General features: G+C 44.5%; 1 protein-coding gene across 3 annotated transcripts in view; it reads right to left on the minus strand.

Annotated features, from left to right (window-relative positions):
• Nucleotides 1-1,062: 1,062 nt before the first annotated feature.
• The window catches only part of LOC128810259 (cytochrome P450 20A1), a 28,250-nt gene continuing 12,927 nt past the window's right edge, over nucleotides 1,063-16,385 (minus strand). For 2 of the 3 annotated variants that reach the window (XM_053982974.1, XM_053982972.1), the window contains exons 2-13: nucleotides 15,742-15,791; nucleotides 15,490-15,656; nucleotides 10,370-10,515; nucleotides 9,546-9,713; nucleotides 8,783-8,861; nucleotides 7,029-7,144; nucleotides 6,560-6,614; nucleotides 5,061-5,181; nucleotides 4,111-4,222; nucleotides 3,444-3,508; nucleotides 1,584-1,673; nucleotides 1,063-1,414 (exon numbers count right to left, since the gene is read on the minus strand). In XM_053982974.1, coding sequence (XP_053838949.1) covers nucleotides 1,264-1,414; nucleotides 1,584-1,673; nucleotides 3,444-3,508; nucleotides 4,111-4,222; nucleotides 5,061-5,181; nucleotides 6,560-6,614; nucleotides 7,029-7,144; nucleotides 8,783-8,861; nucleotides 9,546-9,713; nucleotides 10,370-10,498 — 1,086 coding nt within the window. In that variant the 5' untranslated portion in view covers nucleotides 10,499-10,515; nucleotides 15,490-15,656; nucleotides 15,742-15,791 and the 3' untranslated portion in view covers nucleotides 1,063-1,263. Of the gene's footprint in view, nucleotides 1,415-1,583; nucleotides 1,674-3,443; nucleotides 3,509-4,110; nucleotides 4,223-5,060; nucleotides 5,182-6,559; nucleotides 6,615-7,028; nucleotides 7,145-8,782; nucleotides 8,862-9,545; nucleotides 9,714-10,369; nucleotides 10,516-13,143; nucleotides 13,310-15,489; nucleotides 15,657-15,741; nucleotides 15,792-16,385 lie in introns of those variants that run through there. The other variant, XM_053982973.1, reaches the window with a different exon arrangement.

The following is a 16,385-nucleotide window of genomic DNA, read 5'->3' on the forward strand; positions in this document are numbered from 1 at the left end:
CCACCACACAGCTGCTGGGTGGGAAGGGGGCTAGGAACTGGAGGTAACAGAGAAGTCAGGTGTATGGAGAAAAGACTTAGGAAGATCAGATAAAGAGAAAAATGTAAGAGAAGAAAGGAAGAAGCACAACATGATCAGTAAGGCAGATGGCAATTATTCCAATGCCATGAAGGGGTAGGAGGTTCCTGCCTTGCAGTCCATTCAGTGGGGCTCTGAATGTAGCTGTCCTACGATTGGCAAAAAAACAGAGGAAGAAGCAGGAAAAAGCATGTGAATATGCAACATTTGATGCTTCTTTGGTGAGCACACACTTTGAAAGAGGAAAAGGATTCTTTGAAAGGCTTTTAAGTTATTAAGTACAACATTAATCTAGAGCCCTATGAAATCAGCACTCTCCAGTACTTGCATGATCAGTCTCATGCTGACCCAGTGCTGAATAAATTGCAAGCATCTGTCAATTTCTGTTGATTGGATTAGACACTGCCCTCAGAATTGTCAGGTTAGAGACTCCCTTTCTTGGGGCTTTGTTCTGTGGTTTTACTTCATTCATCATATTATTACTGATGCTTCTGTTTTTTAAGGGGACAAATCAATTTTATTCCTCTTGGTTTACTAGCATTTCTCAATCATCATTTTTCTTGCAACCCCACAGCATGTCAAGATTACACAGCATGAGAACTAGTGGTGCTATTCTCACCCCAGTTTATTTCTCTCTTTCTCACACTCACACATACTGCTCACAGGATATATCTGTTCTTCCTGACAGATATAGCTCAAGGGAGGGAAAGATACTTTGAATAAAAATACCTATATATAGAGAAAGGCTTTGTCCTTGTGTCTCCAAGGTCTTATCTAGCTAGGATTCAGGAAGAAGCATTCCACTGGATAAGACGGGCACTCTTACCCAGCTCTGGCTGCTATTGGAAAGAGGCTGGGTTAACCAGAGCTCTGGTCTTTGACTAGCTGACATTCAGTAGTTCATCCATACACCACTGCAAGGTTTTGTTGCTTCCTTTGCAAAGGTTTAGCCAGAGATCCAAAAGCAAATATAAAAGAGACAAATAGATTAAATCTACTTTAATATGACTACTGGTTGAATTAGAGAAAATACCCAAGATAGGTATGAGGTTAAGAATATGGAAGGTAAAAAAATCTGGATATAAAATTCCTTGGCTGGGTAAACATGGTGCCAGTATGATTCTCCTTAAGACCCTTGGTCAGACCTTCACAGCTGGCACTTTTAACCCCTTGTTTTGCTTGCTCTTAGCTTCTCTTAGACACCGTTATCCAGGCTTCCTCCTTTGGTGAGGTTACCAGTTCATATTTTGCCTCCATGATTTGTCCTTTCACTGGGTGGAGATACAGTTTCCTTACCAGAACACTCAGCAGAACTGTGGCCACCATATAGGCAAACCTGAGGGAAGAATCAGGAGAAAAAAATAAAAACCTTGCTATGATATAAATTTGCCAAAGGACAACAGCCAGCTTGGACAGGTTGTCCCAGCAGTAACACCATGATGCTGGAAGGACCTTCTCTCCTGTCTGCCATAGAGACTCATTAAGACCTCCTTCCCTATGCTCACCTCAACTCTGGGCACTCCTGGCTTCCTGAGAAACCCAACAAGGAGAGGTTTTTCATAGCTAATTCCTCATTGAATCTGTCTGGGTCAAACCTACAAAAGATGAAGCACATTAGGGTTATCTGAGCAGGCACAGCATCCTTTCCCCAGAAACATGCACACATACACACACAAGTAAAAAACAAAAATGAAATAGAGAATCTCACTAATCTGTACTCTCTGTGTCATTCCACACAATTGTATGAAGGCAATTGTGCATCCATTCCATCAATGTTTCCAGCTGGTCAGCTGTGTCCCATCTTGGCCAAAATGCTGACAAACTGAGGTAGTGTGAAACAGGGCTGGAACTAACGTGCAGTACCCAGCTGAGCTGATGCTGTTACCTGCCCTCTATTCCTCTCCAGCGCACACGGTATCTCATTTGTCTCTCTCTCCCCCTCTCTCTGCCTCTCTAAGTACCTTCCTTTTTCACTTCCAAAAATATTTCGCTTTTCTCCTTGCCCCTCACCCTTCTCTTCAAGCAGCTGGTGTGTGTATGTGTATGTGCTGGGGGAGGGAAGCCAGTGACTCATTGAAGTGAGAAAAGTGGTTTCCAGCTTTAGGATGGTAGAGACTGTGAGAAAGCTATTATCCAGGGCTGGCATGAGTTAAAACAAGGGAAACTAATAAAATAACATTAAATTTAAATATTAACCCCCCTCCAAACACAAAATTTGATGGACAGAAGACGGTTCTTTTAAACCTTCCTGCTAAATACTTCAAGCCTTCACTTCCCTGCTTGAGCATCCAAGGTCTGCATCTAACAAGGTGAAAGGGCATGTGGGTGCTGATCCTTAGGAAAAGCAGCATCAAACTTACATTTCCCCTGAACTAAAATGAAATTATAGATTTTGTAATAGGAGAGGAAATGCACCTGCCTAGCAAAAAAGCAGGGAGAGCAAACAGTGGTTTTGTATAGTAGGTGGGTGAAAGGATCACACAGAGCTGGTCTTCTACTTCTGTCATGGAAATCTTCATCTACCCCAAGCTAAACCTCAAGCCCAGCCTCCCTGAAACAAACATACAATGTCCATAGCAATCCTCATTGTTGGTCCCATGGGGTCTCAGCAAACCTCAACACAGTTATGACCTGCCTTGGGAGGCAATCCCTGCCAAGGTGCTCATAGACTGGTGCATCAATGCCTGACCCCTTCCTAAAAAGTGTAATTGCAGGAGAGGACAAGTGCTGTTCTAAAGGCTCTATTCTTTCTCCTAAATCTCAGCTGTCTGTTCTCTCTGTCTAGAATAACTGACCCACATTTTTTGTAGCCCAAGTGAAGTAAATCAGACACAGGTTAATATTTGCCACCTGGAGGCCACAGGAAGCTACAGCGATTTCTTTCTTTAACCTCCAAAACACTGGCCTAGATCCAGTTTTCACCAACAGACTGAAATATTGAGGCAGCATCTCTCTTCATCCCCAAAACCCACAACTGCAGACTGACATTTCCTCCCTTGCATCGTTTCATGGTGATGAGCAGTGATTCCAAAGCCATTCAAGTCACTGTTTCACAGAAAACCTTTAACAGAAGTTATCAGTATTAGCCAGGGAAGCTCTGTGTATATGCACAAAAAGTTTTACTAAACCCTAACACATCCATGCACACACACAGACTGGAGCATTGGAGGAACCTGACTTTAATTGCCCCATAGCCATGCCCATGGAGACAAACAAACTCAGACTTTCATAAACTGATTTTCTTATAGACTCCCTTTATCTCCAGAATCTGCTTAAGGCAGACCCTGCAGCACAAACGGCTGTGCTGCAAAATCTAATTTAACAAAGCAAAGGAATTAGTTGCAATTAAGGTCGATTCTACATACTTGTATGGTGATGGCCAAGATGAACTATCCTGCAGCATCACACCAAGAGCATAAAGCACAAGTGTCTGCAAAGAGAATTACAACACGTCAATGTGGAAGGAAATGCACAATTAAAGACACCTCTCAACAGCTCTGCTGGATGATGATTATTCTGTAGACTACTCATATTTAAGTGGATTAAAAATACAATTATGCAGTATTCATCTACAGATTTTCACAATCCATGCCCAGATGTTAGGATTTTAACTTCTAAGAATCACGCTGCAATTGTTCATGGTTACAGAGGGTGTGACCCCATTTTTCTACACTTGCCAAGATGTATGGATGGACTACTTTACTCTCTAGAAGGGAAGGTGATATGATGAAGCCTGAAACAATGCTCTTTTATGCATAACTAAGTCCATAGCCTCCTTCAAAAGCTTACTTATCCAAGAAGCAGAAGCAAATCTGCTCAGCAAGAGAACTCGAATTTGCAGTCTCTCCCTCACAGAGGAACTGCAGGCAAACTTTGAGCTAAACTGTACTTTCAGATGGCAGAGCACCTGCTCAGGTTCAACACTGTCAGAAGAAATGGTATTCCTGCCTCACTCCTGGTCTGGAAGAAAAGGAAACAGCAAATTTCCCTAGAGGAAAGGAGAGTGGCCTAGTGCTCCCAGCACTGCCCTACCTCTTTGGGGATAGTATGTTGGTCGACTCTGCCCTCGAGCTCCTGCAGCTGTGCAGCAATGGGAGTGAGCTTTGCTGTCCGCACTGTCTCACACAGGACTTGCCGACAGTACCTGCAACCAGTAACCCTTGGTTAGAGAAAGTCTCAGAGAGAAGCTTGTCCACATCCTTGTGGCAGCAAGCAGAGCGGGGTCAACTACTTTATTTAGAGGCACTTCTTTTTTTTTTTTTTTCTGGCAAGGAGTCCCAACACCTTTGTAAGAAGCATTAAATCTCAACAGCCTTTACAGAAGGTTATTGGAATCCCTCTTCTTTCAGATTTTAAATCTAACTAAATCTGCTAAAATGCATAAACACACCAGCCCTTTTCCTGTACCTCTCACTCATACAAGAAGCAGCAAGAAAACCACACACTCGATATTCCCTTACTGAAACCCTAACACTAGTCCAAATACAAAATGCACCTGGTTGCACCAACATAACAAATGCAGAAAACATAAAGGCACACTGTTAACCAGTCATCATTACTTGCAGCCCTTTGAAAAGATTGGTCCATGCTTTCTTTCTAAGTATCTCTATATCCAACCATGAAAATGACTGATTACTTCTACTACTCTGGAAAACTAGGACAAAAACCAAACAAGACAGTGAGCAAAAATTTTGGCCTGGCAGTCAGGGCACTGATTCTGTGTTTTTTCTCTGCTGGTGAACCTAAAGGGTTTCCTATTGACACCCTAAAGTGAGCACCTTGGTCCCTGTGTCTGGAATGCCAGCAGATTCTATTCTGCAAGTCATCCTGTGGTTTGATTACTTCCAGGAAGAAAAAAGGGAGCCAGCAGCTTTTGGATGCCTTGTCCTGGCCTAGTGCAGGCTAGGCATTAGACTCCACATGAAACACCTGTCCCCACCACATGACACAGCCTTCCTCAGCACTCCCTCTATAGGACCCACCTGAGCTGCTCCATTTTCTCATGTGTAATTGGTCCCTTCCCCAGAACACGGTCCATCTCCTCGTAGAGATTCTGCTGAACATCTTCTGAGGTTGTGAGGAAATAGACTGCCCAGGTGCACACTGGGGAAGGAATCAAGACAGGACTAGACCCAGAAAATTTAATCCTTTAAAAATGGCATTCAGTTTTCTCACTTCCTACATTTTCAACATTACTTTTTGGCCTAAAAAAAAGGTGGCCTCTGTTCACAGCAGGCTGTGCTTATTCTGTATTCAGTGGAAGGAAAAGAGGCTGAACTCCTGTGTAACAAGAGGCCCTGATACTATGAGGAGCTTTGCAGGACACTAAAGCACTCAGCCCCATAGCTCTGGCAAAGGGACAACACAGCCCAACTAACCCAGGGGAATGAGGGCTATTACACCAAGCATGCAAATGAAAAGCTGGTTTATTCAAAGCTTTAGAAAATTCCCTTATTTGGGGGTCTTCCCTAGCACATCTCAGGCAAATACTCCAGATAGCCAATGCCTGGGGCTCCTGAAGGGAGCTCTGCAGATGTTGGCCAGCTCTTGTCCCCCTACATCTACTTTTTGAGGTATTTGAGATTATCTTCAATAGCAGAGTGAGAAAAAAACCTTGCATAAGAAATAAGTGTGTAGGATGCAGTTTCCCTAAAGCTACAAGGAAATGTTTCTAGCTCTCAAAAATGTCTATTCATGAGAACTATCTGGAATCTTGGACTTGATGATCCTTCCAAATCAGAATATTCTGTGATTCTGTGAATCCATGTGGATTCAAGCCCCTTAAAATTACAGTCTTCCTAGAGTACCTGGAGAGGATATTCTCTGGAGAGAGTATTACCATGGTTCTCTGATTTACTTCCCATTCTTTAACACCTAGGTGCATCTTGGAGGTTTTCTCTGGAGTCCCAGTCCCACTGGTTGAGGTACAAGGCCAGATAATCTTCCCTTTATCATAAGGTATTTTACACAGCTTCAGTTTGTATTTTTATTTGTTTGGGTTTTTTTCATAATCTTTGCATAAATCCAAGAGTAGCTTCTTTGAAAGTCCTCCATACATGGAACACACCTATCCTCCAGAAATTCAAAACACCCAGACAGATGCTAGCACTCTTTCTTCCTATGTGCCTGAACCTATTTTACAACATGATCGTTGTGGCTTATTTATTTTGGTGTTTTTCTTCATCAAATTTAGCATCAGTTGTCTGGGGTTAAGAATGCAAGCAAAAAGCAACGGGGACAAATTCTAAGGTTCACCATAAGACTGGAAAGGTTGTCAAACACAGCTTAGGTTCAGCTGACTAACTGTGAGGCTGTGTCAACAGTCTGATGTAAAATTTAGCTGCTTCTATATGTCTGCAGCTTGGGAGAAAGAATGATTAATACAATTTTTTATTAGCCTAGGGTAAGTCTCATGTCATCACACACAGTTTTTGGCAGCTGAGTGTAAGGATGGGAAGCTACCTACAGTTACTGTACTTACAGTTAGCAGTGATTACACATCCTGCCAAAGAGAAAATCATTGTATCTTCCAGAATCTAGGAAAGAAAATCTACTTCAGGGAATGAAGTTCGTAAGACTGTAAAGAGAATAAAGAAATGGCACACTCTCCACTCAAGCACATTAAATCCCTTTAGTGCAGAGAGCAGGAAATACATCTAGAAGACACATACTGAACTCTCTGTATAACTTCCACTAGAATTGCACGTGACATGCTTAATGTTAACATACTTCTGGTTTATAAAAATAGCTATGAAGCAGTGGCAAGGAAATCTACCAAAGTCTAATGCAATCAAACATTGCAGGAGTGGAAAAAACTAAGCAGAAGTCCTGCTTTGGTAAAGAATCTAAGCTAAGATGCAAGAACTTATATTAATCAAAGGCTACAATGTAATGAATTGCCCATCTGGCAAAACTTCATTACTGTGTAAGGAGGTAACAGCTGCACAGACCTGCTGGTCACTCAGGCTCCCCTGCAGCAAGGTGTCTATAAAGACATGCCTGTTGAATGATCTGCCTCGGCGCTCCTTTGTAACCTTCCTTAAGATGGATTCCATCTCCACCAGAGCTTTGGAAGAAAAAAGAAATGCTTATTTTAAAACCTGGTCATCCTGGTGCTGCAGAGAAGCAAATTCATCTTCCCAAGCAGATTTTCAGACCAGCTGTCCCTGCTGGGCTCACTTACAGAAGCAGCCTCTGTTACATGTTACTGTCAATTTGGAAGGCACTATCCCCAATTTAGCTGAAAATGCAGGAACCAAATAACAGAGGTTGCCTATAAAAAGACATCCTTACAGGTATAACCAAGGTGTATACTCTGTGAGCTGAAATCACATAAGGGGAAGACAAGTAACACTGTCGAACCACCAGAGAATGTATGTTCATCAGCCCCCAGGAAAACAGGTATGAGCCGCGTAACTCTGGTTACATGAGCTGCAGAGTTACAATTACTACAGCACCAGGACTGATGGAGCCCCTTTGGCCAGGGGTTCTACAGGCAGGGTGCAAGAGCAGGGCTCTGTGCTAAAGAGTCTGCAGACACAGAGAGAGGAATGGAGGGAAACGTGGGAGGGTTTTGGCAGAGAGTCCACATATCTGAAGATATGTGAGCGCCTAACTCCTGATGACTGCTGTGGGAACCAGGGGTAGTTAGGGACCTAGACACCATTGCGTGTCTGGCTTAAATGACCTATTGAGGACTGTCCAAGAAACATGGAATAGAATTTGGGTCTGAAACTCCATTTATCAAGGCCTACTTCAGTTCCTTTGTCTTAGATTTACCTTCCTTCCTCCTCTCTGTACAGGGAGGCCAGCATCACTCAAACACCACGGCTTACTATCTGGAGTTTGTGAAATTGTGTCCTCATGCATCATAATACTACAACTCAGGAAGACAGTGACCATGGGAGGAACCCATTTCAATGGGGCAGAAGGTGTCCTCAGGTTCTGAAACCCACAGAACCAGAAGCATAAAGAAGGAAACACTGGGTTTGGAGGATTTACAAGCAAAACTTTAGTTCCAGATACAATCTACTTTAGTTTAGCGTCTTATCAATCAGTACTGAAATGGTTTAATTATTAAGAACAAAAAAGATAAGACAACCTAAAATTGAAATAACTTACTATAAAATATATTAGAAACAAAAGTACTGCTGTAACAGACCTGAAAATCATGTTATCTTGTAAGAGCACATCAGAGGCTACCTGATGGTGTATCCAACAAAGCAGCACCTCTGTACTTGTGTTTTCCAGCCTGTGAGTGGCTCTCTGGCAGTACAGGCCCCAGATGGTGCATCATTTGAATGCCCATATGGGCCAAATCCAAGGGCTCCATCTGTCTCCACCTAGCACAGCTGCTTGCCTCCAAGAGAGGTCAAAAGTGGACACCAGGGAACAGAACAGTAAGGGAGGAAGCACACCCTGATTCTTCCCCTCTATCACTCTCCACACTGAACAGACCCTAGAACTAGACCTGGAACTGGAATTCTAGTCCTACAACTTCTCACATAAAGGCAGCTTGCTACTCAACTCCAAAACAATGATCTAGTCTGAGAGTAAGTACAGTGTATCTCGTAGCTTATGGCATGATGAGCAGCTCTGAAGAGAAGCCAAAACAACTAGGCAAAATGAAGTGCTTTCACACGCTAGCTAACTCTTAAGTATTAATCGGAGTGGGAGGAAAACCGTAATTTTGGAAGAAACCTACCATCTTCGTAGTGCTTCTTCCTAGTCATGTTTTTGTCAAGAGACCCATCCAAGAAACCTTTTCCAATCTCTGACCAGATCTGGAAGAGGGACAGAAAGAACAGCACCATCACTTACCACAGACTGAGACTGTTGGGACTATTCTATTCTTCCCTACTCAGGAAAATGAAAACACCAAATAAAATTAGGACTTCCTGTCAATATGGAACTGGTCTCTTTATGACACCACATCCTATTTCAGACACTATGTCTATGATAGCTGGAATTAAGCCGAAATTAAACAACTGTAATTACAACTGTAGGAAAAAAAGCTATGGGAATCTTAAATGGGAGATGGAACTGTTTCTTTCCAACCCTATCACCAGCATGTCTAACATCCCCACATGTGGATTCAGGTGAGATCTCCACAGATTTTCCTTTCTCCACAATGTCACAGAGCCTTCAGAAGATCTTCGAAAGGGAGAAATTCCACTGGCAGTCCCAACAGATTTTAACTGCCTTAGGTACCAAAGACCTCCCAACTGCCATTGGATCTGGGTTCCTGATCCCCATGGATCCTTTAGAAACACCTCAGACTAATGACAGCAGGATCAGCAGTAGGATCTTTCTAACAGTTTCAGCTTGGGACAAGTGAGACAGACCCCTCAAGCTCATACTTTAAAGTCTCAGCAGTAGCTTGTACTAAACTGTACACAGATTCAAGCTCTGTGTTTTCAGTTTGGAAAAATTTAATAGGAGATTTCCTGGTTCTTCAGGACACTTACTGCATCATGGTGCCTGCGGAATCGGATGACTTCCCGGTCATCTTCAAAGCTGCTGCCCATAGCTGTCTGCGTGACAGACTTCATGGCAAAGCCCAGCATGTGCTGGCAGAGTGGCACATGTTGTGCCTCGGGGAGAGACAGCCATTTGGCCAGCAGCTCTTCTGACAGCTTGAGAGGGAATGAACCATTAGTTAGCAGTAACACCAGCAGTCTATTTACCAAACACACCCTGGACACATTCCCACCCTCTTCCTAAGGCAGACCACGCTTTCATGGCTACGGAATAATGCTAAAAACTCTTTCCAGGTTTCTTTCCATTGTTAAACCTCCTTCTTTCCATTTTAGCCTCCGATCTTCTGCTTCTTTCAATGCTCTCCCCTGACAAGGCAACCCTACCTCCTCTATTGTTCCCTCTATCACAAAAGAAACCTTAAACCCTTTAATACATACAGCTCCAGAACGTGAAAACAGATCATATTGTGGCTGCTGGACTAAATCAACATCACCTCTTTGTGGCTCCAAAAGCTGGTTCCTTGCTCCATCCTCCTGTCCTGGGAAATATATCTAGAATCCAGGTGCTCCAGTATCTTTAATTGCATCTGGTATCTTGGCATAAAAATTAAGCAAGCTCAGCCCTTCCCCCAGGCCACTGGAGCTAAGAGAACGCAAACATTCACACCATGAAAGGCAGAGGTTGTTTGCTATCTCAGATGCTTATAGCTCCAGCACAAATTTGAATGCAGGTCCTTTATCCTAGTGATCATTCTCACTAAACCTTCCTCTGTGAGCCACACAGGGCTTCTCTGCTGTACAAAGGCAGTTACCTTCTGGATGAGAGCAACATTACTTTGCAAGGACTTGGTCACACCATTCTCATACAGTTTTCTCCTCATGTGGCTCTCTCCTGTATCCCCATTCAGGCTGGACTGGTACCTCAAGAGGGATTTCAGCATTGTCTCAAAGGGATCCACTGAAAGCAAACAGAGGAAACACCATTCAAAAGTCACACTACACAGGGCTGATTAAAACAGCAGCCTCTTTAATTGGATACTGCTATTTCTGGGCAGCGAGCGAGGTTCTGTGGCTCCTTCCCCTACAACAGTCTCTTTGGGGTGTCAAGTTTGTCTTTCTCATTGTGGGCTTGTACCTCACAAAGTCTTTTCTCTGGGGCTGATTGCTGCCCTATGATCAGCTCCCCATGCAGAGATTGCCTGCTGGCTCTACCAAGTAACTCTTTAGTAAAAATGCCTTCAGAGTTTGTTCCCTGCTTGCCAGTTCCCAGCTGGTTGTGCCATCGACTTGGTGACAAGAGTGAGTGTGGCATGGTCTTTCCCCTTCTCCTCCAGCCTGACCTGCAGTGTCTTTAGCACATTCCCCTTCACACCTGGTGTGCCCTCCTGCCCTGAACATGGCTATGCACTCAGGACATACCAGCTCATGACAGACTCAGCCAGAAGTTGCTCTTAGCACTCCTTCCTTTGTGTCACAGACCCAGCAAACCTTGTTTGATACTCTGCTACTCCTGCATGATTTCTCTTTTGGGCACTGAGTTCCCTGTTGAGGAACTCTTCCCAGACTAGCACCTACCTATCTGCCAGGGCTGCCTTCAGGAGGCAGCTCTGAAGCTCCTAGAGAAAACCATAATCTGCTAAGCTACAGAATGCTTTCTACTGCTAATCACCTTCTTTCCATCTTCAATCCTTCCACACAGACACTTGCATCAGTGTACAAACTAGACAAAACCACATCACTTCCCAATCCATGACTCATTTCAGTTAGATTTTTAACTCTGAATTTCACCACCAAGGACCTCTATTTAATACATTTGTTGAAGGATATTAGGTGTCAATGCAAAACTGTGCAATACAACATGGCATATGTTTTTCCCTTTCTGTAAACCTTTTAGTGTGTCTTGTGAAACTGACAGAGTCTTTAAGGAACTGTTTGGAAGCAGCAATCAGGGTTTTCAAGAAGGATATTGTCACTGTTATCACAGTCTGTTATTTCTCCCAGATGGAGAGTGAAACCTCTGAGGCATCAGAACACATCAAGGCTGGGCTAGACACATATGACTTTACCAGCTGTGGATATATCTAGGATTCCCCTCAGAGACTGGGGCCTCATTATGCTACCAGGCAAACTTACAAGAAGAGAAAGTTCCCACCTGCAGAGGACTTACTACCTAAAGACATAAAAGCAGCTAACAAGGCCAGAGGCATGAATATGGTAATCTTTCCCAAATGTTTTTCTCTCACATCTTTTCCCTTCCAATGTTTTTAAGCTCTGCATCTCACCCTCTTTCCCACTTTGAATGACAAGGAGCATGAGCATGTGTCTTTTGGCAGAGCAGATGGTACCTGCAGCTCTTCACGTGGCATGGGCTATTATGTGCCTCTAGCTGCTGCTGACAATTCCTCCTCCAAGGTACTTTGTCACAGAGCTGCTATTCATGCCACAGATCCCTGCTGACTGGCACTGGCACAGCCAGGCACAATACTGGGCAGCCAGGAAGACACATGGCAGGTGGCAAAGCCCACACAGAAAATCCAGCAAGCAGAGGCATCTAGAGAGGTTGGAGAATGCTTAGAAGCAACACCTGCTGAAACTGCTAAGTTTTCCTGCTGCATATGAAAGGAAACTTCTGGATTAGCCATGGGCTCTGGGCTTTTTTCTCCCAGCGTCCCTAGACTAAACTGGCAATTCCACACCATCTATACTCACTCACTGCTGTGCACTCAGGGCTGCAGAGCCCTTTCACTGAGGGCTGGCTCTGCCTCCTGCTGTTTGGGAAAGGGCTATTTCTGCACAGTTGTGGGAGGCTAGTGACTCCACAAGGCACAAACTGCCTCTGGAGAGAGCTCTGTTCTGCCAGCACTTGCACAGACTTCATCCTTCGGCCTTGTCTCGAAAACATCTCCAGGGTGACATTTTCACCCCTCCTAGTGACACATATCAAAATTTCAACTGTTCTTTTCACTTACATGGAAATCTCCCCATCCCAAAAACCTCAGAGTGCTGTCCTGGACACCACTGCAAACAAATATAGAGAAAAGATCTAACTGAGATCGAGCACAACTGAACATCAGAGACAGAAAGGACCTCTGAACCCGCACAGTAAAATGCTCACACAACAGCAATGAAGTCCTGCTCAGACAGGCCAGGACCCATAGCTCCATCTCCAGCATTCAGTGTGCTTCAGGTTCATTGCCCCAACTCAAAAAGCAACATCAACTCAGGAGAATTTTCCATGTTGGTCTCTGAACCCCCTGCTCCTGGCAATCCTGAATTAGTCCACCCTCTTCACATCCACATTGTTTGTAGGCCTGAACTGCTTCCCCAGAGCCACGCAGGGGAATCACCAGTACCAGCTGCAAAGTTTTAATTCCTTTGAATTCCCCTTGCAAATGAATCTCAACCAAGCTTTAAGAGGCCATGAAAACATACCAATTTCAAACACTGCTTGAAGCCTAAGGAAAAAGAGTCTCCTGGCATTGGAAATGTTTATAACTATGAATCCAATTAGTCCAGCTTCAAGGCTTTGATGAGAAATGCATTATCTGCACCTCTCTATCTCTCTCTCCAAGAAGTTTGGCCATACCTGTGACACACATATGAGATGAGAGGAACCTTTGTCTGATACTTGAAGCCAAATCCTGTATCTCAGCCTTGGAACCCAAATGTCAGGTATCCATGAAGATGGATGGTGGCCTCAGGCACTCCAGCTGACTGAGGAACAGTCACATGGCAAGGATTTTCAAGTGGGGCTGAAAAGTCAAGAGTTGGATATAATGCAGTTCACTGTGGGCTGTCTCCTGTCCCACAGCACTGTGCGCACAGAAGAGATATGGGCAAGACCACATCTCCAATAAAACTTCAAGCTGCCCAGAGCCACTTTGCGGCTGAGACCTACTACAACCCCTGTTCCCACTCACCAAGAAAGGGTACAGGAAGGGCTATAGCTACTCAATTACAGCTACTCAGCTCAGTTTATACCTCAGTGCTTCAGGAAATATAACCTGTAAGACTCCTTACCTCTAATAAAGTTTGAGCACTTCTGGCAAGCATCGGTGCTAAAAGGAAAGCAGTGATACAACTAATATTGCTGCTCTTCCAGCTCTGAGATCATTGTCGAGCTTGTTGCCTTTATGAGGATCCCTTCACAAGCTCTTTCTTTGTCTGGGCTGAACACACTTTCCCTGGCTTCTCCTGCACGACAGGCTTCCCACTCCTCTGAGAGCACTGGCAGCCTTTATTTGCACTTGCTTTATTCAAAATCATGCCTGAGTATAGAAGTCAGAGCCACACACAGGACTCCAGGTCTGACACATGCTCATTTTGTGCAAAAGTCCTCTCTTTACAGAAAATCCATGACCCAATATGTCATTTTTTTTCCCAGAGCCATGTCATCCCACAGGCAATTCATGCAGCCCACTTTTTCTCTTCCTGTTCCTGTTCCTGCTATCCCAGCCCTGAGGGATATCCATCTCACTCTGCTGCCCTGTGCCGACAAAGGGTTCCAGAACAATGCCATCAAGGTAGGACACTAACATAAGATGGAGTATTTAATGTCCCCAACACTGCATTTCACTTTTCCAAGACAATCTAGCCGTGATCCCCCTTTCAAGTACCAGTCCAGTATTTACCAGTATCCAAGCAAATTCTGAACTGAATCCCTGACACAAACACATTTTTATCACTTTACTTCTCTAAAAATTTAATTACCAAAGTACAATGTGCATTTCCCATTTATCCCACATCCTTAAAAAAATATGTTTAGCCCCTGGCATAGCAGGATACTAGGCTAGTCTACAGCTGCCTGGGTCACCTAATTTCCTGCACTTAAGTCCAGGCACTGTATTTCTTTTTATCCAATACTCAGATCCTCCCAATTCAGAACATTTATGAGAACTTGCCTGTGCAGGGGTCTGTCACCACTTCTCTGAGCTTTGAGAAAGTGACTGTCTGCTTAATTTCCCCCAAACACAATTGAGAGCATTCAGATTTTTCAGGGTGGTTTTCCACCTTCTGGAGTGTCATCGTTATCCACTGTGTTTTTGCTGATCCTCCTTAACTCCCACTCCTTTCCCAGATTGTCACCATTTCTTTTTTTGATTCTGTCAGGCAACTGTACATGAAGCTTACCCCTCATGACCCCAGCATGAAGTGAGCTGAGCTATCTGCCTGTGCCTAAAGACAGCCTAAAGGATCAGGTCAGAGGTGTGCACCCAGCACCTCCGTCAACCTCGTAAGATAAAAACTGGCAAAGCAAGAGATTAAACCCAAACACCAACTGAGTTAACTTATCAAGTGTGATAACCTTAGGAAGCAAAATGCCCACCTAAGAGGCTTAGGCCATAAATTACTCTCCCATGACTGAGATGGTCAACTCAGCTACCAGTACCACCATCCACTTCCAACACTGGAAGATCATTAAACGTTTTCACTACAAAATTCTACACACCAAAAGAAACAGGAAAGGTAAAGAATTTCTCCAAATAATAGTTTGAAAAACCTCCATGCTGAACCATACAAGGCAGTTATCACACACTAGCAGAGCTGTTTTCAGACTTAATTTAGCAAAGTTTACCCTCCTATACTGTATTTCAAACTGCTTTTAAAACGAATGCCAAGTGGCTACAGGATGTTCACCTTGCTCTATCAAGTGACTAATGAGCATGATGCTTTTCCTGAATGTTTGCCTGTAGAGAGATGGTAAAAGACACAAGCATACTGATTTCTTGATGGCCACTGGACAGCAGTAACCCTTGGCCACTAATACTCAAGTCCAGTAAGCGGGACCAAAGTCATACCTGAACCACGTCAGCTACAAAGTCTCATTTTCTTTCAAGGTAGAATGAAACCCCAACTTCCTTTGACACCCTTCCTTTGATGGCCAGTGAGGCCAGAACAAATGGACTCAAAAGACAACATAAAAGACACTTACACAACCGGTTGGGGTTAACATGTTGTTTCAGGAGATCGATGGAGCCAAGGCTGACGACAAGACGCCTTCCAAACCAGAAGGAGACCAGTGGCCCATATTTCTCATGAAGGTTCACAAGAAACTCATGTAAACTGCTGCTGACAATGATATCTGACAGGTTGCCATCCCTGAGAAACACAGAGGATATCTGGTCATGAATAGCATCCTCTGCCAATGCTGAACTTCATCAATATGGAGACAGAAACCACTTACTTTTCGTCAGTTGGAGCCAGCCCAGGGATACCTGATGCTTGCCTAGATGCCTAGAGTAAAAGGAAATGCATCAATCTACGTGAACTTCAGATTTTATACAGGTCCCACAGCTTTCCAGCAGGAGAGATGAATTTTCCACACCAATACCACTACACTGCTCACAAACAGGAAACAGGAGCTGGGTATGCTACATTGCAGGCTTTAAACCTGCTAAGCCGATAAACCTCAACTGTGTGCCTGGTGCCACTGGCTAAACCAGGATTATTCATCTGGTTAGATGAAAGATGTCTACGTAAAGATTTTAAGGGTCAAGTTTGCAATGCAGGGTATTACACACTGATTTGCCCTGGAGGCCTGCAAAAATGCAAGGCGAGCAGATGATCGCGCCTTTGGAAAGCGGGATGGACTCCCGGAGCACGTAAAGCAGGAGTGCCGGGGTTGCGCTGTCCCGGGAACGCCCCGCCCGGCAGCTTCTCCCGCAGGTCTCTGCCACGTCCCGTCCGGGCCCCGGGCTACGGGCCGGGGGCACCGCCCGAGCCCAGGGGCCGTGGAACGGGCCCGGGGCTGCCTCGGCCCCGCGGCCGCTCGCTCTCCGCCCGCCTGCACCGGGGGCCGGGCCGGGCCGAGCGCCCCCTTTTCCATCG

The sequence above is a fragment of the Vidua macroura genome, chromosome 7, assembly GCF_024509145.1.
Source record: "Vidua macroura isolate BioBank_ID:100142 chromosome 7, ASM2450914v1, whole genome shotgun sequence".
Classification (NCBI taxonomy): Eukaryota; Metazoa; Chordata; class Aves; order Passeriformes; family Viduidae; genus Vidua; species Vidua macroura.